The sequence below is a fragment of the Trichosurus vulpecula genome, chromosome 7, assembly GCF_011100635.1.
Source record: "Trichosurus vulpecula isolate mTriVul1 chromosome 7, mTriVul1.pri, whole genome shotgun sequence".
NCBI lineage: Eukaryota > Metazoa > Chordata > Mammalia > Diprotodontia > Phalangeridae > Trichosurus > Trichosurus vulpecula.
In genome coordinates, this window is record NC_050579.1 from 81,728,075 (window position 1) to 81,749,944 (window position 21,870).

General features: G+C 38.9%; 1 protein-coding gene across 1 annotated transcript in view; it reads right to left on the minus strand.

Annotated features, from left to right (window-relative positions):
• Window positions 1-3,078: 3,078 nt before the first annotated feature.
• The window catches only part of FAM120B (family with sequence similarity 120B), a 134,619-nt gene continuing 115,827 nt past the window's right edge, over window positions 3,079-21,870 (minus strand). Inside the window, exons 10-11 of the mRNA XM_036767302.1 lie at window positions 13,263-13,323; window positions 3,079-4,947 (exon numbers count right to left, since the gene is read on the minus strand). Of these exons, the coding sequence (XP_036623197.1) occupies window positions 4,935-4,947; window positions 13,263-13,323 (74 nt within the window). The 3' untranslated portion in view covers window positions 3,079-4,934. The remainder of the gene's footprint in view (window positions 4,948-13,262; window positions 13,324-21,870) is intronic.

Below are 21,870 nucleotides of genomic sequence, written 5' to 3' on the forward strand. Positions count from 1 at the left end.
TCACACTTGATCATCTCCTTTTAGATAATTTCTCTTCTCCAGGGTTTCATGACATCACTCTCTCCTGGCTCTTCTCTTTGTCACTGTTACTTGGTTTCTTCTGCTGGTTCTTTATTGATATCATATTCTCTAACTGTGGGTGCCCCCAAGGCTCTGACTGAGTCCCCTTTTCTTTTCATTTTATATCATCTCACTTGGCAATCTCATTCGTTTCTATGGGTTTAATTATCTCTATGCAAATTATTCCCAGATCAACACATCTATCTTTAGTTTCCCTGTAGGGCTAATCACATCCCTCCAATTGACTCTTCTTCTTGTTCAGCTGTTTTCAGTTGTGCCTGACTCTTCGTGACCCATTTGGTGTTTTCTTGGCAAAGATACTGTAGTGGTTTGTGATTTCCTTCTCCAGTTCATTTTACAAATGAGGAACTAAGGCAAACAGGGTTAAATGACTTGCCCAGGGTCACATAGCTAGTAAGTGTCAGGTCAGACTTGAGCTCAGAAAGATGAGTCTTTCTGATTTCAGGCCTACCACTCTATCCATTATGCCACCTAGCTGCCCAATTGCTTCTTGGACATTCCAAAACAGGTGTCCCATAGAGTTCTCAATCTATCCAAAACAGATTTCATCTTTCCATCCCCAATCCTCCTCCCTTCTGAATTTTATTACTATTGAGGGAATCACCATCCTCTCTCACACCAAAGGCCACAAACTCAGTGTCACCCTTGATTCCTTCCTCTTCCTCACCCCACATATCCAATTTATTGCCAAATCTTGTCCTTTCTACTGTCACATCTCTCCTATGTGTTCCTTTTTGGCTGCCCATATAGCCACAACTCTAGTACAAGGCCTCATCATCTCCCACCTGGACTACTGCAATACTGCCTAAAGATTCTCCCCACTCCAATCCACATTCAGCTGCCAAGATAATTTTTCCAAGGCATAGGTTTGACCACATCATCCGCCTGCTTGAGGAGCTCCAGTGTCTCCCTATTACTTTGAGGACCAAATACAATCCTCTGAGATTTCAAGCTCTTTATAACCTGCCTCCTTCTCACCTTTCCAATCTTCTCACCTCTTACCTCCCTTCCATGAACTCTATGGTTCTGATACATTTTTTTGGCTTACTTGACATCCCTCAGACACAACATTCTGGCTCCTGTCTTTATCCCCCCATGCCCAGAAAGATTTGCCCTTTCACCTTTGCCTCTCGGTTTTCTTAGATTCCTTCAAGATCACCCAAGTGCAACCTTCTGCCTGGTCACCTCAGCTGCTACTTTCAAATACTCTGCATCTTATATGTACCTAGTTATTTTCATGTTGTCTCCATCATTACGATATACTCAAGAGCAAGGATTAGAGGATTTCCTTTGGCCCTTTGAATCCTCAGTCCTTAGGACGGTGCCTATCACAAAGCAAATGCTTAATAAATGCTTATCAATTGTGTAAGGAACTGACGACCCTAGGAATACAGTTGCTAGTTTAACTATTGCTATCTATTGATAGAAGGCAAGGGCTTCAGAAGAGAAAGTAAGATTTGGAAAATCAAGAGCTATGAAAGGGATCTGGGATTCTGGACCATGGATTAAAATATAGGAATGATGAGCTCCTGTCCTGGGATGGGGAACACCTAACAAGGACTGGGAAATATGTATCTGCTAGAGTCTTACAGGTCTCTCAAAAGGTATTTAAATTGAAATGGAAGAAGAGGGAAGGATAAAAAGACATATCTTTATTCATGAAGGTAAAATAAAGAATAAATACAATCTAACAACAGGATAGAGATGTAATCTATAGGAGACAAAACCCAAGAAGGGAGCCAGGAATAAAATTAATATAAAGTAGGAATAATAAGAAAGGTGAACTAGAGACTCAAAAACAAGGAGAAACATTTGACCTTATAGGTATCACTGGGGCAAATAGGATTCATGAAGGGGAATAAGGCTCTGGAAGGTTATATCCAGAGCCATAGTTGACAGTTTTTTTGTGTCTGGTCATAAAAAGGATTTGGATGAAAAAAACCAAATCAGCATGGTGGTACAGCGGGCAGGGTGGCGGATCTGAAGTAGGGAAAATTCAGGTTCAAATCTGGCCTAAGACACTTATTAGTTGTGTGACCCTTTACCTGCCTGCCTCAGTTTCTTCATCTGTAAAATAGGGAACACAACACCTCAGGATTATTGTGACAAATGAGATACATGTAAACCACTTTGCCAACTTTAAAGCTTTATATAAATGCTAGCTACTACTACCATTATACAACTGAGACTGTCAGGTTAAGACTTACTAGTAAGTGACTACAATGGGGGAGGAGCTACTGAAGGTTATTCTAACTAGTTATTCTTGTTAGTTAAAATCAGTTGTTTCTATGTCGCTGAAGTGCTGCAAGTGCTCTGGACAAAGTCACAACTGTCACAACAGAGTTTAATACATAACTAGGCTGGGGCAATTGGGAATTTGACCCAGAGGCCTGAAATTTAGAGACTTGCAACAACACTAAACAACTGAGTTTAGCAAAAGGTGGGCAGTGGTATTGCATATTAAGAATATATATTCATGGGGCAGCTAGGTGGCGCAGTGAGTAGAGCACTGGCCCTGGAGTCAGGAGGACCTGAGTTCAAATGCAGCCTCGGACACTTGACACATGTACTAGCTGTGTGACCTTGGGCAAGTCACTTAACCCCAATTGCCCTGCCCTGCCCCCCCCCAAGAATATATATTCATGTGAAGACACTTTGTAACTAGAAGGGCAAAGCATAGTGGAAAGTAATGGAACAAAATTCAATGAAAGGATAAATAGAGGCCACCTTGTCACCAGACCAGAAAAAAGAGAAGAAATCAGAATCCCGGCATGGAGGGATGATATAGTAGTGATGGGAGAACACTTCAAAGATTGATTGGCACCTAGTGGAGAAGTGGTGATTTCACCTTATTGAGTGGAAAGTTGAGCATAGTCAAACACACAAAATTTTGGGAAGATTTCAAAGGTATCAGAGAAAGAATGGACGGGAGGGGCTTGTGGACTAAAATGCCATAGGGACATCAGCTCAGGAAGGATAGGAACTCTTGATAACACATTATCTGAAAGAAAATTTTATTGATGACTCCTTGATTTTTACACAAATAATTTCTTGACGTACCACAAACAAATAAAATTGATTGACAAAATCATTTCTGGCACCACTCTCTACTGAGAGATATGAAGTGTATTTCATCATTGGCTGTGATTATCATAGGTTCTGTCAGAGAGTAGAAAACCCTTTTAACTTCTCTATCATTGCTCAGTACCTTAAAAAGGTCTTGCAGTTACTTTGTAAAAAATGTTTATTGGGATTAATGGAACAAAATTATAAGGTAAAAAATACTGTCATTTGTCATCTGTAATGTTGGACACAGCAGCTTTTCAAGGTTCCGTTTGGTTCTAAATCTATGATCCTATGTGGACTCCTTAAGAACTGAAACAGGAGGAAAGATCTTATTCCAGCCTGATTAAAAACGTGCATACATTTTTGCATGGAGTACTCACAGGCTGGATTATGAAAATTATTTATTTTTAATTGCGCTAATATGGGAATGTAGTTTTAAAAGTCCATCAGTCATGTCAAGACATAATTTTTAGGCCAATAGGGGACAACTTTCAACATACATGTTACCAGGGAACACCTGATGTATGAGAGATTCCTCTTTTTTCCTCCCTCTTCTTTTCACTTTGCCTTTCTTTCCTTCTTCCACTCCCTTTTTTACCCTCTCCTATTTTTCCCTTCCTCCCTCACTGTGCCTTCAATCTTCCATGAGTACACAGAGAAGCTTAGCTCCTTGGATGGTAAGCAGAACTCAAGAGTTTAAGTTCTCTTGCCTCAAAGAGAAGACATCTCTATGAAAAGTGAAAATTTCTATCATATATGAGCATACTTTCCCTGACTACACCAAATTACAATGCTCTTTCCTTCTCAGAACTGCTGTTAACCCTTAAAATAAATTCCAAATAACATATCACTTAATTATATATGCTCACCTAACTGCTGTGTTATTAGTATTAGATTCCTCCTGTCCTTCAACTAAATTGTATGCTAGAGGGCAGAAGCTATGCCTTATACTTTTAACTCTTATCTCCCATGACATAATTCTGGGCATGTCATAGGCATGACTGACAGATGATGTTAGCATCATATGCAAGTAATTCTTTACTAGTCTTGCTTCTTAGAACTTTCTACTCACATTTTCATGCCATTTACACTTGACCGTGGAGTCAATATTATACTTTACACGCAAATTTCTATTTGTTATTGTTTTCAAATACTTTTCAGTAACACAGTATAGTGGATAGAGGGTTTGGCTAGGGTTCAGGTGGACATGAGTTCAAATTCTGCCTCTGGTACTTAGTGGCTGGGTGATCCTAGGCAAGTCACTTCACCTCATTTGCCTCAAGTAACTGCCTAGGACTTACTAAGTCACACTTGGCTGTACATCACAGATCATTCCCATACTGCCATAAAAACTTTTGAAGGTGATAAAGAACATTGGGAATTAGCACCTCTTTTTGCTCTATCACTACAGAGGAGGCAGTGGCTAAGCTCAAGTCTCTTCAGATATTTCACTGTACAGAAATGACATACAGGAAGAAAGGGGCTTTTAATGTGAAGTTTAACTTGAAACCTTACCCCAAAGCTGAATAAACTAGTGACTGCTTGCTGAAAAAAAACTATTTTTGTACACTTTTACTTAAAAGCAATGGCTGACAAATTAGAATAGAGAAGACAGTACACAAATATAATGGTATTTTTAAGTGAACACCATCTTTCTTAAATAATTTTTTGATTTGGCTTATAGATAGTAGAATTAAACAGGTATATTTTTCTTTGCTCAACTTCCAAATTTTAAAATGTTTTCTTCATCTGTAAGGTTTCTGCTCCATCCTGGTAGCATTATGGTGTCATCTGGGCCATCTAGAACACAAACAACATGAAGTAAGATGTACTAGAGTCTTAAAGTGAAGAATACACGTGAAGGGGGGTGTGTCTGTGGGGTGGGGGGAGGAGGGGCTGAGCCTCCCAACAGTTAAGATCTCAAACAGACAATTTAGGTTCTTGTAGTAATGTCCCTGGGAAGAGCAGGAGTCTGTTAATACTGAGTAAAACAGTGAGCTAACAAATAGTTTAGCAAAATATTGGGCTACTGAAAGAATGCATCATCGTCATCATCACAATGATAATAATTTAAAAGGTACTTTAAAATTGGCAAAGTGTGTTACAGACATTATCCTCAAAACAAGCCTGCAAGGTGGGTACGACAGGCATTATATCCGCCATTTTCCCAATAAGGAAATTGAAGTTGAGGGATGGGGAGGGGAGGAAGATGGAAAGAACAAGTTAAGTGACTGGTTCATCTTCATGTTTTTAATGATCCTTTTTATAATTAAATTTTCTTTCTTATTATGAACTTAATGATCATTAACAAAACAAACATGCAATTTTCAAAGAAAAAGAAGACTGTATACGACTTGTGAACCTGTTATATACAATTTGTTTTTTTAAAAAGGGGGGTGGTGGTGGTGGTGGTGGTGGCTTCATTTAGTCATGTCTGTTTGTGATTCCATGGACCATACTGTCCATGAGGTTTTCTTGGCAAAGATACTGGAATGGTTTGATATATCCTTCTCCAGCGGATTAAAGGAAACAGAGGTTAAGTGACTTGCTCAGGATTACATAGCAAGTAAGTGTCTGGGGCCAGATTTGAACTCGGGCCTTCCTGACTCCAGGCTCAGTGCTCTATCCACTGAGCCACCTAGCTGCCCCGTAAAAAAAGTGTACTGTATGTTTAATTTAACAAGGTAGCAACACAATTGCTCTTTGTGTCCCCTTCTTTTTTCTTCTATGTATTTTTAAAATTTTATTTATTTTTAATTTATGGAATAAAACAAGCATTTCCATAATACAGTATAATTTAAAAAAAGATGACTTGCATGTGAAACTGCAAATGTACTATGCGCAACTTGCTATTCCTCTTAAATATATAATAAAGTTATTATGTAAATTTTTAAACATTTCATCGTTGCTCTTTTCTTTCTTTTGTTCTTCTCCCTTCTCTCTTCATACACTCCTTCTTTCCCCCCCCAAGAAGTAGTCAAGGAAAGCAAATCAACATTTTGGTCCTGTCTGAGAATGTGTGCCTGATGCTGTTCCTCCTCTGGCCTAGCACTTCTCTGCCAAGAGATAGGAGGCACCCTTCATCATCGGTCTTTCAAAATCATGACTGATTCATGTTATCAGGTTCTGGAAGTTCTTTCAAAGTTGTTTATTAATCCAAGAATCTGACTGCCTTCTAAATTATCCAAAGAAATAGTATCTTGTATTCAGTATAATTTTAGTGGAAAGTATATTTTATCCCATTTGAAGTTTTTGAATTGAAGTGTGGTATACACAGTAACTCAATTAGTTCTACATACTTAGGACCTTAAGAGAGGCATATGGTGGGCACGAGCAGGTTATATCATACAAACAAGGAATTATGAAGGAAAAGCGGTACAAAGGAGGTCATCAAAGAAATGAAGGCTTGAAAAAGGAGATGGGCTGCTTGAGATGGGTGAGAGTGAGGGACAGCTAATAGAGATAAACTGGCATCCTTGTCATTTCAGGAGATACAAGGAAGGCTCTCAACACAACAGATTAGGTAGACCTGCAGTGGTGAACTTAAGGCCAAGAGTCACCAGGGTGGGTATGCATGGGTGCAACATGCACCACTGTGGGGGAATACCCACATTGATGAAATCACAAAGCACTGAGGTAGCCAAAGAATTTAAAAGTCAGAAGGCACCCCAGAGATTATGTCCAACAGCCTCACCTCTGAGATAAGGGAGCTGCTCGAGGAGGTCACAGAGCAAGTTAACTTCAGAACTAGAGCAAGGGCCTGTTTAGAGATTCTGAGTCCATGCTCTTTCTGTTGTCCCAAGCTGTCTCTGATTCATGAGAACACCTGCTTTCCTTACTCTTTATTAACTAACAGTGTGAAGCAATGGGATTGTGGAGAAGTTAGAACAGTTATGCCAATGAAATGGTCTACTTAATAGGCCTGTGTTGGGCTCAGAGACTATGATTATCTAGAAAAATGATTTTAAAGGAATTAATATGGTGGTATTTTTAAAGAGCATGAAATGGCTGGTGTACATCAACAACATATAAATGGAAACTCCAGAAAATAAACTTATGGAAGCCATAGAAATTTCAAATAAACATACAGGCAACTGAGACATTTATAACAAAGAATGATCAGAAATGTAAGGAAAAATGACCAAGTTCCAAAACTTATGATTTCTACAGGATTTATGTGACCCATATGAAAGTAGTTAGGTATGCAAATATTCTTAAGAAAAGGAATTACAGGAAGTGTATAATCAGGATATTTCATACTTTGGAAATACAAAGGTATTAAAATGTCTGGGGAATATACTGTTTTAAAAATGAAAGATGGGATTTTAATACAAGCTGAAGCCTGAAACTATACATACTTGGGTTTATTAAATGCAGAGCCACAAATGGGTTTATTTTTAAAGCTAGAAACAACTAGAAGGGGACTTCTTTTCTTGAAGGATAGGAGACATTTCTTCACAAGTCAAAGACAAAAGGCAAAAACATTTGTATGAGTCTTTCAAACTGCCAGGCAACTCAGAGAACCATGAGCATATCAGAGCTGAGGGTACCTCAGAGATCATTTCTATTTCCACTGTTTATCTCCATTTATCTTTACCAGTGAGGAAACTGAGGCCCTGAGAAGTTAAGTGACTCACCCAAGTTCACAAAACTCGTGAGAGGCAGAGCTGAGACTATCTGGTCTCCTAACTCCTAAGCTAATATTTTTCCTCCCAAATCAATATTCTGCCTCTCCTTTCCCTGTTGTTTAGACTTTTTTTGGACTTGATACTGTGACCCTGAAATGTTTTCAATGAAAAGGGTAAAGGATTATTATCTTTAAAAAGAGTATTTTAAAAATTCTGAACTTAATACAAAAAATCCCATGAGAATTTCCATATATAGAGTATTGCATATAAAACCATGGGTCTCCATTCCACAGTTTGTTTTTTTTAAAGTGTATAATAAATCCAACACATTACCTTCTTTTTTTAAAATTCAAATTTATTTTATTTTTTAGTTTTAGATTCTCTCCCTCTCCCACCCATTGAGAAGGCGAGAAATACAAAACCGTTACAGATAGGAAATCATGCAAAACAAATTTCTGCATTAGCCATGACCTGAAAAAAGAAAAGGGGGGGAGAGGGAGGGGGAGAGAGAGAAGGAAAGGGGGGGAGAGTAAGGGGGGGAGGGGGGGAGAGAGCGAGAGACAGCGAAAGAGAGAGCGAGAGAGAGCGAGTGAGTGAGAGAGAAAGAGGGAGAGGGAGAAAGAGAGAGGGAGGAAGGGAGGGAAGAAGAGGGAGAGGGAGAAACAACAACCAACAAACCAAACATGCTTCAGTCTGTACTTCGAGTCCATCAGTCCTCTCTGGATGGGGACAGCATTCTTCATCACCAGTCCTTTGGAACTGTGGTGGGTCATTATGTCGATCAGAGTTACCAAATCTTTCACAGTTAATTATCTTTACAATATTGCTGTTACTGTGTAAATCGTTCTCCTGGTTCTGTTCACTTCACTTTGCATCAGTTCATATAAGTCCTTCTTATAGGTTTTTCTGAAACCCTCCCTTTCATCATTTCTTGCAGCACAATATTATATTCCATTAATACATAACCATAACTTGTTTATCCATTCTCTTATTGATAGGATCCCCTCAGTTTCCAATTCTTTGCCACCACAAAAAGAGCTGCTTTAAATATTTATGTGCGTATCTTTTTCCTTTGATCTCTTTGGGGTATAGACCTAGGAGTAATATTGCTGAGTCAAAGGATATGCACAGTTTAACAGCCTTTTGGGCATAGTTCCAATGGCTTTCAGGGATGGCTGGACTAGTTCACAACAGTGCATGAGAATACCTATTTTCCCACATTCCCTCCAATATGCATCATTTTCTTTTTGTTACCTTAAGTAATCTGATGGGTGTGAGGTGGTACTTCAGAGTTGCTGTAATTTGCATTTCTCTAAATATTAGTGATTTAGAGCATTTTTTTCATATGACTATTGATAGTTTTGATTTCTTCCTCTGGAAACTGCCTGTTCATATTCCTTTATCATTTAACAGCTGGGGAATGGCTCTTATTCTTACAAATTTGGCTCAGTTCCCTACACATTTAACACTCCTTTTTTGGGGGCATCACTATTGCTAGCCTTCATCTCTCTCCTACTCTCATGCTTCTTCCTAAAGCCTACCACCAATCAAAACAAACAAACCCTTGTAATAAAAAAGACCTGGTCAAACAAAATGAATCCATACAGTGGCCATGGATGAAAATCTTTATCTCCTCCTGCAAAGTGACTTAATGATTCCTTTGTGAAGAGGTGGATAACATGTTTCATTACAGGTCTCTTACAGTTGTTGTTTGATCAGAGGTCTTAAGTTTTTCAATGTTGTTGTTCTTGACAATCTTATTATTTTCTCCTGGTTCTACTCACTTCACCCTGTAGGTCACAGAATCTTCATCTCTTCCAAGAATTCTGGTTGAATTTTTGCCCAAGCTGTGTTTTACTTTGAGGTTTTGCTTGTAGATATTTTGGAGTCATTCTCTTTGTATCTCGAGTGTCCCTGTTACCATAATAGGTTTTTATGGTAGGAGTTTTTTTTTTTTTTTGGCTCATTTTTCTTGCTTAATTCCTAACTTCAGACTTGGCATTAGGGCTAGGCTCTGCATACTTCTGCTGGGAATGTCTACATTGGTTTAGTCACTGTTTCATTTGGGGTACTGAGGATATCAGAGGCATCTCTGGCTGAGGACCTGCAAGTTCTGAATGCCCCTAAAGTGGTCCGATCCAGGGTACAATCTGATTGCTGACCCCCTGGTTTGAGCTTTACAAGTTCCTGTCCTAGTCCTGACCAAAAGGTCTATAGGGTTGCCCCTTGTTGGAGTTCCAGTAGATGGCTGCTGGACTCAGCTGTTATCAGCCAGCTGGAAAGCTCTGCTGGTTCAGTGATAGGACAGTATTTGGCTTCCCTTCAATCTGGGGTTCTTGACTTGCTTATTCTTCTACAACCTTCAGAATGGACCAGAAGTTGGAAGTGAGACCCCATTCTGTTCTGGAGCTGTAACTCACACAGATGTTGATTATTTCTCAACTTGCTTCTCAATGTTCCTTGCTGGGTACACAGCCTAGGGCCTGTAACCACACTTAATCCTGGAATACCACCCTTAGGGGCAGGTCTTCTCCTTAGTCTACCCTGGATCTGGGACTTGGAACTAGGTAGTAAGCAACAATTGGCATCTGTTCTTGCACCCTACACAAACTGAGGCTTCCCTAGACTGAATCTGGGACCTCTTCTCGCTCTGTTGCATACAGAACTTCTTTCTGCTTTGGAGTGCTCCACGTGACACACTCCTGGCTAGACCCTGTCCCCAGAGTCCATAGACCTCTTTGTTTGTCTATTTGGACCTGGGCTAGGAAAATAACTTGCTGTGATGTTTTTCTTGGATTTCCCAATTAGGATTCTGTCTGGTATATTTTCTAGATCTGTTTGGAGGAGCTGTGGGCATGCGTATGTGTGTGTGTGTGTGTGTGGGGGGAGGGACACAAGATGGTGGGTTGCTGTTCTTTTTCCTGCTACATCTTGGCTTTATATCCCAATAGGTTTATAAATTAGGATTTCTACTACTATTGTTCAACAACTTCTTTACCAATTTTCTATCTAAAGTACTTCATGCCCGACTCTGTATCACAGAACCAAATTCTATCTTTTCCTAACAACACACCACCATGTATTCTTGGTATACAAATAATTAATGAAAATGAGTAATAAAAAACGGAAAATGAGTCACAGTGGGATGACTCATAGTTAATATTTCATAGCAGCCAGTTCTCATATGGATGAAGCCAAATAATTTTTGTTTAACCTCTATTCCAGCCCTAGCATTTGTGAAGCACTCCCACTTTTTTGGGAGGGGGGCAGTGAGGAGGGTTCCAACCTGTGATTTCATTAGTGTAGGGAACTCCCAGTGTGTAAAGTCCCTCTATCAATGCAGATGAGCAGGCAACTTACCTGCAATGAACTGTTTAAGAGTTATCTGGGCCACTGAGAAATATTGTGACTTCCCCATGGTTTCACAGTTATAATGTGTCAGAGGAAGTTCTTGCACCCAAGTATTCATGACTCTAAGACCAGTCATTTATCCACTCTGCCATACTGCTTTTAGTGCATTAAGCACTAAGCGAGCAAATAGGTGAAGGTTTTAGTTCTCTCTCTCTCTCTCTCTAGGATATTGAAGTAGAAATAATCTTCCTGTTGTGTGAAGAAAGTTTTCAAGGAGATTTGATACAACATAACATTAAAATAAGCCAAGAATACTTTTAAAACATGTTTAGCTGCTTAAATGACATTCTAATTAACTGCTTAAATTACAATTCCCAGTAACTTAGAACTGCAGAATGTTAGAGATGAAAGGAACCTGAGGGTCCAGTATAGCTAACTCTTTGACCAATACATATACATCCCTTCTATACAATCCCTGAGAAGTGGCCATCTAGCCTCTGCTTAATGGAATGATTTTTCTTTAAATTTTCCAGGTATATTTTTGCAGCCCCTATTTCATTATTTTTTTTAACACTATCAGTCAGACAGCATTATTTTTATTAATTTGCCCCAAATAAGGATGCTATTGAGAGTAAATGTTTTAGATAATCGTTTTATAGTGAATTTCTTTCCATAAATTTGAGTCATCTCGTATTATGTTGAGAATACTTTCATATATCCAGGATAAGTTTTTAAGATATTATTGGAACAATTTAAAATGAACATTTAAATTTATTACTGACTGTAAAAAGCACTGTTTTGAATTAATTTATAAGCACTAACAGATTGGTACAAAGACAAAGTACAAAATATAGCAGAAGCTGTATGTGTGTAATGTGTATTTTATGTTCTGACCTACCAGATTAGTAAATCTACCCAATGGTCTAAATTGCTTTTATATCTTCCTTAACACTGTGGTAATAACAAACTTACAACTCAAAACTCCTTCACTAGAGTCAGCCACTAAATTTAAGAATGATTTCCTGAGGAGATTTGCTGATTAGCACTTTTCTTTGAGCTCTAAACAAAGTATGTATTTGGCTCCAGTGCAGAAAGGGCAGGGGAATACTAAATATTAAAAATGAATAAAAATACTGACTAGCATTATATAATGATAGTGTCCATTTACCTTCCAAAGACACTTGGCTTACATATTTTCAAAGGAATATGTGCTGAAGGCCTGCCAATACTACAGGTTCTTTATATACTCGCAACCATCCTAGTCTTCTTTTCTACAATACAGATAGATGCCTGGGCTAAATCCCACAAGGGAGTAAATGACACTGGTTTAGCTAACTTACTGACCCATTCTCATTAAGCAAAAATTATACCGCACTTCCTTTTCTCTCCTATGAAGTTTAGTGGCAATGTTTCTATTATAATTATGGGCTGGCAAGTTTCAGTGGTAAAGGGATTATATATTGCCCTATTGATATTACTGCTCTTAAGTCACTTGAACTGTTTGGCAAGATTTTAATATATAGCATTGCTGAAACCTGTGTGAAACAATTTAAATTCATACTATAAACAGGCTCAAGGAAGAATATCTAAAATCTACCCAGGCCTTAGATGAATTCCAACTAACACAGTTCATATAGTCAACAAAAATCCTATGAAGGAAAACAGAAAGTACTAAAACAAATATCACCACTAGATATCTGTCTAGCTCTTTTCACCTAAAGATCTCAAAGCACTTAGCAAATATTGACTCAGTAGCCCTGAAAATGATTAGGAGCAAATTGAATTATTTTCATTTTTATTCTGAAGTGACTGACAGGGTCAGCGACTTTTTGAGTTTCGACTTTGTATCCCAACTATCTTTATCTTTGGAGTAAAATCATTAACCAGTTTAGACTTAATTAACATATGTTGACAGACCATGATATTTAAATGCTTTTAAGACTTCGCTCTAAAAGACAAAATACAGAAAGTTGTAAAATTATAGAGTTAAGCTGAAAGTGACCTTAGGGATGGCCTAGTCCAGGCTCCTCATTTTACACGAAGAAAGCAAGTCTCAGAGTTGAAGGGAGTACTATTTCATTTTGGCCCAGAGTACTATTTTTTTAAACAGTCTGAAAGTAGATGCCATTTATTTACCTGGGAGTGTGCTGGAATCCTCTTCTCTTCTGGCTTTGCTCTTCTGACCTATATCTTCTACCTAAGAGATATGTACAAAAATGAAATCCAAACCTTACAATTCAGTCACTCAAAATAGTTCAATCAGGAAAAATAGCACATAGCTAAGTATTTACCAAAAACATATATTTGGGGAGTAGTACTTTATTTTTTTTCAGTTGCTGCCACCTGTCACTATCATTCCCCCCACAATTATCCTAAGATCTATAAAGTGGGAAGCAATTAATTAAAAGAGGTAGAACTGTTGGTGGAAAGAGTAGAGCTGAAGCTTTTCCCTTTAGGAAACACAGACAAAATTGTTCCTGTTAACACCAATCCCAACCATCTGCATTATATCTAGACATTTACTGCTGCCAATGACTTTTGGAACTGAAAATTTAGATGCAGATGGCTTTCAGGTAGAAATTTTGCCAAGTAGGGGAAAAACAATGTGAGGCTTTCCACAGTCCCTACAGTATTCCTTCCTTCCATTCCTATAATTCAATCACCTTTTGCTTTCTTGATAGGGAGTATTTGGAAGAGAATTCTGGTGTAAGAGTTCCAACCTGCAAGGAACAGCATGATGTGAATTTAATAAAAAGGGTGAAATTTTTAAAAATCTAGTGACTTTCTGACCAATGACATTCTCCAAGCGTGGTTATGCTAATAATCCTTTGACAGCAGATACATAGCTCCTGGGCCCATATTTAAAGGACTCCCAATTTAGTAGAGCTTACATAGATATTTGAAAACCCAGGGTCAACTTCCATAACACAATGTGACACCTCAGAGGAGGGATTTAGTGAAATTTAACATTTAATATATAAGCAGAAGTCTTACAGGGCACATGTTAATTCAGGAGGTAGTTATCCAAAGTACACTCTCTTCCTGGGTTACAACCTTTTGGCTGGTTTCGCTGCTAGATCACACCTCCACCAGGGGTTGTATAGAAGGGGAAACTTAAATCTAGCGAACTGTCACTTGTTAGCATCTCTGGCAAAAGGTTGTTAAGGCATAGGGTTAAAAAAAAAGGCCTAACATGAGGTTTCCAAGTGATTTACTAATTTCAGTTATACCATCTCAATCTCCCATTACCATGGCTAATCAAGATCTATAAAAATGTCTGCACAAACCCCCTTCTACCTTGTAAAGTATTAACAGAAACACGAAAATCCACAGGAAGATTGGTGAAAGGGTAGTTACCATGTGTGGGATCTCACAGATCATTTATCACCAGCTGGCCAATGCAAAGGTATCTAACAGCAGGGAAAAGGTTAAGCATTTCTCACTTCAGCTGTAATTTTGTTCTCTGACCACCAGTTAGCATTTAAAAAGTTCTAAGTAGGCTTTGATGTTTAACACCTCTCTGAGGTTAATAGGGATGATGGAGTTCACACCTCGGTGGCTACCATTGTTTACAGGGAGAAAGTTTTCTGCCAGGCCTTGCTTAACAATGGATGATAGCCACACATTTACTCAGGAATGGTCCCCTTGGCCAGAAAAGACCATCCAACGCCTGTGATTTCCACGTTTAATTCCCCTTACCCAGCCAAAGGGAGCAGGCTTAACCCTTACCAACACTGGGACTGGAAAACTCAGAGCCTCGGAGGGCTGGCCATCAAAGGGTAACTATTTTTACCCCACAATGTTGATTTTGGAGGAGAGGCTAGTTCTTTTGTTGGCACAAACAAACCCCACTTCCAACACTGCTCTAGGAATACAGATATCAGCCTAGAATCTGGTCCTTCTTTGCTTTTCCATTGTGAATTCTATGAAACGTCACTGAGAAAGAAGCTCAAAGGACGGGAGAACTGTGATAGGCAAAATTCAACAGAAGATGATCCTGTGACTGCAGTTTTCAGAAAAGACTTTCTTCACAGAAGCTAAAACCAGACAAGAAAATTTTTTGAACAAAATATTCACTGCTTAATCCTAGCACAATATTCCATATAGTATGTACCTCATCCAGCTACCTGGATGGGTACAGGGAAGTCTGGATGTGGAAACCTTCTCCACTGATGCAGATCAGCAACTGTGTCACTTGCCTGGGAGACTGAGGTAACAGTAACAACAACAGCAACTCACATGTATGTGGCATTTTGAGTCTGGAAAAGCAATTTACATACACTTTTTCATTTGGGTCTCACAACAGCCCTGTGAAATAGGTACTATTATTGTGTTCATCTTGACAGATGGAGAAGCTGAAGCTCAGGAGCCCCATCAGTGAGTTGAAAAAACAAAACAAACACAGGAAAAAAGAATTGTATATTCACCATCATATGGGAAAACACAATTAGAATGCTCGCTGGCATTCCTAACACGAGGTTTACAGCTCTCCCAGCACTTCTTAACTCTTTGACACGATACTAACCTAGTATGGAATACTGGCATTTTTGCTTTCAATCTGAAGATCTCGCAGGGCTAAATTTTCCAGGCCTCTATTTAACCAGCACTTCCATCCCGGGGATATGCTTTTGTGTCAAGACTGTTGCCCTTCTCCCAATAGGGTAAAAGCAGATTTCTTCAAAACTCAAAGCACTCCTTGTTAAATTTCAGCCAAGTCCTTGGATTCTAGCTCCTGAGGTCGTTCATGTTTCATTGTTCCTAAGCAACAAGGAGGAGCACCTTAGACAACACCTGCCCCCTCTCGCCGGCAGCCAGAGCACCTAAGCCCTGTTGGCACCGATGCCCAGATCTGACAAATGTTTCTCAGAATCCAGTTATCCCTCTCGACATTTTTAAAAATCAAACTTGTAATATGATGTAGTGAGACTTGGGAAGGGCAAAGACCCACACGGCTGATGGGTGAAAAATGATCTGCTGAAAATACGTCTGTAAATACAAGAAAATCTTCAGGAGATAAGAATGAATTTGTGAATTCAAACATTCTGACACCTTTCCTTTCCTCCAAAAGTTTAACTTTTCAATTCTCTGTTAAATCTCTACACTGAAAACCAGAAAACTATGTTGAATATTTGAGTTGAATTTCTGTAGTCCCAGAATAGAACTACCTGCCCAGTAAGGGTGCAATAAATATTTGATAGCAAGGTGGACACAACAGGTTGACAGACAGCGATATTATTCCCTCTGTCTTATACTTTATTAACTGGACAGAACTAATTAGTGTGGTATACTCTTGAGTGTTTAAGAACGGCAACAACAACCAGGGAATTAGACTTCAGGTTCAGTAGCTGCCTACAATATGGGTTTCTGCAACAGCCACACACCTAAGTACTTCTTTCCGAACTTAAAATGATGGAGCTGAGACTCTTGCTGAAGGTTTCCTATTTCTGAATGGGATCACCATCTGGAGAGTTTTCTAGAAGACTGCACTGGGCATGAGCAATAGATATAATAAAAGAAATGTGTAATAATTTATAATTATAGATAGATGAGATTAACAAAAAAATCACTGGAAATGAGACCTTACTAAAGGGCTAAAACAAGTGAGATCAAATGATAACAGATAGTATTGCTAAAAATGATTAAAGTTAAAACACAAATCCTTCTTTCTCCATGATTCTTTTCCTTCTCTCCCTCCCTTACTCCTTTTCCCTCTCCCTTTCTTCTTTCTTTCCTCTCTCTCTTTCTGTCGCTGTCTCTCTCTGTCTCTGTGTCTGTCTCTCTCTTTCTTTCCTTCCCTCCCTCCCTTCTTTCCTTCTGTTAACTCTGACTTCATGGGTGTAGGGAAGTTCGGATGTAGGAACTTTCTCCACTGATGCAGATCAGCAGCTGTGTCACTTGCCTGGGAGACTGAGGTAATAGCAGCAAAAACTCACATTTATGTGGCATTTTAAGTCTCAAAAAGCAATTTACATACACTTTTTCATTTGAGTCTCACAACAACCCTGTGAAATAGGTACTATCACCGTGCTCATTTGGACAGAAACTGAAGCTCAGGAGCCCCATCAGTGATTTGCCCAGGGTCATCCAATAGGCAAGACTTGAATTTCTGACTTCAAGCCCCAGCATTCCTAACTCCTGAGCCAGACTGTCTCTGAGGTTAAGTGACTTGCCATTGTTCATAGAGGCAGGATGTGAACCTGGGCTTTCCTGACTCCTGTCCACCACCCCGTGACTTCTCTTAATAGTCTATAAATTTAACATTCACAAATATATTGGTAAATGATGTGCTCCTGGTTACAATCACTTTATTAGGTGATTTTGTTTAACTGTTCTCAGGAATTTCCTGTGTGTGGCAGGTTTGTCTGAACATTTGCTGGCTAGTATTTCTTGCGTCAAAACAAAATGTATCAATAACAAATAACTTTTTTTAAAGGAAAGAAGAAATTGTTGGGAAGATATTGTGAGCTTGGCATGCAATAAGTAGAATACAGGCCATGATCTTAATCAACCCTGGTAGAGCACTATGTTTGAAGACTCATAATACCTACAAGACCAAGAATTTTTTAAAAAAGATATACACATAAATATTCACACATATGTATGTAGCTATGTAAATTTGACCATACCTTATAAACAACTTATGATGACCTTTTATGACACTTACTTTGCAGAATGCCTTGTATATGAATAGGCACTTGATGTTTGAATTGAATTATCATAGGAAAAATAAGAATAATGAAAAATTGCCTTGTTCTCTCTAGAAGTTCCCAATATCATACAGGTTGAGCAAATTAGTCCTGTAGCACGTATAACAAGATGGCAGTCTCACTCTTTTCTTCTCTAGGGTAGCATGGCATTCACCACTAAACTCTTAGAAGCCAACCATTACATACTACTCTAAGTTCTGAAACTACATATTAATAGACTGAGCAACGATAATCTTAGGGCTATAGCTAAGACTGGCTATAATGAACCCGTAGGTCATTTATATCAGCAATGTCAAATTCACAGTTAATTTGTGGTTTTCTAATTCAGTATGTGGTCAGCAGGGATCTGTTTCTATTTAAGTTTGGCACCATTTACCTACATGACTTGGCTTGCACAGTGACTGCTGGACATGTTTACGTGGATGCCACAGAGACATATGGATGTCTGTATGTCCAAAATGGAGCTCATTATATTTCTCCTCAAACCCATCCCTCCTCCAAATTTCCTTTTTGCCCTGGTTTAGGGTACCACCCTTCTAGGTATGGAGGTCCTCAACCTTGAGGTCGTTCTGAACTCTTCTCCCTCCATCACTACCTATATCGAAACGGTTCCCAAGTCTTGCTGATTGTTCCTCCACAACATCTCACATTTGTCCTTTTCTCTTCACTTATATAGCCTCTACCCCAGTTCAAGTTCTCAGAAATTCTCACCTAAACTAGTACATTAGACTTCTAAATGATCTCTCTGCTTCCAGTAGCTTTCCTCTCTTCCCAATCCATTCTCCACAGAGCTGCCCAGTTATTATTGGAGAAACATAGGTCTTACCATGTCACTCCCTACTCAAAAATATTCAGTGATTCTTAATACCTTTAAGATAAAACATTGCCATTTTCAGCCTGATTTTTAAAACCCTCTACAATTTAACTTCCACACATACTTTTCTAGTGTTACTACATATTACTCCCTTTTATGCACTCTTTATTCTAGTTAAACTAAAAGATGTTCGCCTTACGCAACATTCCATCTTTCCTCTTTGAGGCTTTGCAAAGGTAGTGTTCTGTATTTAAAATAGACTCTAACTCCATCAAAGAATGCTAGTGTCAAAAAGATGGGTTTTTGCTTCGGAGAGAAGCTTGGGATCATTAAAAGCATGATACGATTTCCCAAGTGCAATCCAGCCTGCTCTCTTTCTTCTGTTCAATTTTGGGTGCAGTTCATTATTTGCAGTGCCTTAACAATGAATGTATGGGCTGTCCATCCAACTCTATATCATGATTTGGGTAATAAATATTCTTCATATGCTTGGTTTCCCTTATCCCTTGCCCCTCCTCAACACTCGGACAATTAGGTTGAATGCTTTTAGGGCAAGAAAAAAATTTGGGTGGGATCTGATCCTGTGACTGTGAGGAAATCCTGGTGTGGAAAAGCTCTCTATCAATGCAGATTAGAAACTTCTCTTTAACTTATGGCCTTAGAGAGCTGCCTTGGGTATTGGGAAGTTAAGTGAGTTGCCCATAGTCACATAGCCAGTGTACGCCAGGGAAAGGACTTGGACCCACGTAATGGTTATTCCAAGGACGGCCCTCAATCTAATATATCAGGTTGTCTCTCAAGTGAAAATTTACCTCATTTAGGAGACTTTGCAATGTACTGGGGCCTGGGTCAATGACCACAAAAAGGAACCTCTGGAGGACCTCACTGTCTCTATAGGATATTCCTTTTCTAGGTGGCTTCTGAGCTGGGAATCCTTCAAGACAATGGCATACATCTTTGGACAGTGTAGTTCTCCTAGTTTTATGCTTTGATACTTAATCAGGGCTCTCATCATCCTTTTTTGTATCTTTTAGGTAATCTGTGATAATTTTTACATATGGATGGGAGACAGCTGTTGGGAGAGAAGCTTTAAGGCGGTATTTTGTTCTGCTGAATCAAAGGTCTTTTGATAGTTAACAAACAATAACCCTAAAGGGAATCTCATATCTTTTGTACTGTTCAGTCAGCTGGGTGACTTTAAAGATGGAGTATGCTGTAGAATATTCCTTGTGGAAGCCTGTCTGTTCCCATTCATATCTTTGTCAAGGATGCCCTTGTTATGTGTGTAGACTACTCTCATAAAGATTTTGTAGGGACAGGAGAACACCTATTCTGTATCCTTATGGGATCGGTGGCTACTGATATTGTCTCATTTACTTTTAGTAATAATATCTTTTCTTCTAAGCATTTGTTATTATCCTCTCTTCTGTTAGATATTTTGAGTCAGTCTCTCAATGACCCCCAAACTGTGTTGCCTCCAGATTGAACATACACTGTACTTTGTCTAGTCCTGATACTTTCCTCCTCTTGGTTTTCCTTAGTGCCACTTCTACCTTCTCATGCAGCAAACTGAAATTTGGTTCTTGTGGCAGTGATGGGAAGAACAGTTTCTTACATTAACCTTGAACTATCTTTTCCATTTCCACCTGTTTACTGTATCCTTTGCAATTTCATCTCTAAATGCTCTTGATAAGATCTAGCTTAACTTGATCTTTTATTAAGCTTAAATGTGTTTTTCCCCTCCACTATTCCTTGAGATAATTCTGCCTGCAATTTCCCACCAAGCTCCTCTATAATATTTTATAGAGCTGATACTCTAAGTCACCTCTCCCTTGGACTACTGCAACAGCCTCTTAATTGATCTCCTTACTTCCAGTCTTCTCCTTCCCCAAACTATCCTCCACACAGTAATTAAATTTAACATTATTAAGATGCTGATCTGATGATATCACATTGGTTCTCTATTAGGGTAAAAAATATATAACCATTGTTTGGGTATTTAACGCTCTCCAAAATCTGGCTCCTATTGACTTCTCCAGATTTATTTCATATTTTTTCTCTTCACACACCCAGGTAGTGATACCTCTTCAAATCCCTAGCTTCCTTCAAGGTTTCCGGCTTGTCTCACTTGTTAGCAATGTCTCTATATACTGATACAATAATACACCAAAACCTCTGATCCAATCCAACAAACATTTATTGCAAGGCGTGATGCTGGGAGCGAGGGAATCAGATGTATTCTCCGCATCTTTAAGGAGCATGTATTAGAGAAAAATACTAATAAAGCAAGCATTTATATAGTACTATTTTTTGTTGTTGTTCAGTCCTTTCAGTCGTGTCTGACTCCTCCTGACCCCATTTGGGGTTTTCTTGGCAAAGATACTGCAGCAGTTTGCCATTTCCTTCTCCAGCTCATCTGACACATGAGGAAGTGAGGCAAACAGGGTGAAGTGACTTGCCCAAGGTCACACAGCTAATACGTGTCTGAGGCCAGATCTGAACTGAGAAAGAGGAGTCTTCCTGCCTCTAAGCCTGGCACTCTGTTCACTGTACCACCTAGCTGCCCCATTTGACTATTTACAATGTTCTTTACGAATATTTCATTTGATATTCACAACAACCCTCTGGGGACAGATGCTGTCATTATAATAATTAACCCAATTATTATGATATAATAATAATACTTAATATAATCTACAATTATAGATCAGGAAATTAAGGCTGAGAGAGAGGTTAAGTAACCTGCCTAGGATCATGTGGCTAGTGTCTGAGGCAGGATTTGAACTCAGGTCTTTCTGATTTCAAATTTAATGCTCTGTCCCAGGCTATTTAGCTGCTTCTAATCTAAAATAAATTGATATTTTAGACACACATATGTTACATCTCGCTTTGTATTAAAACAAGAAACAAACTATATCCATGGCAATTATATTCCAAAATGTCATGCTTTCCAGTGATACAGTATTCCAGAAAAAGTGGTCTTCCTCATTTGCTTTTAGGGCCGGTGACACATTCACTAATCATTTCCTGTCTACTGCTCGGCTACTGAACTGTCCTGCTGAGTGAGTTAAAATAATTCAATATGTATCTGAATTAATGTAAAGAAAGTCTTTTCCTCCAGTCTCAGTTATATGCCAGTAACATAAACATACAGATGATCGAGTTTCATTTTTGCCTTTGTAAGTTTGGTGCTTAGTGTAGAGCTTGGTGTGGAGCTTGGCGC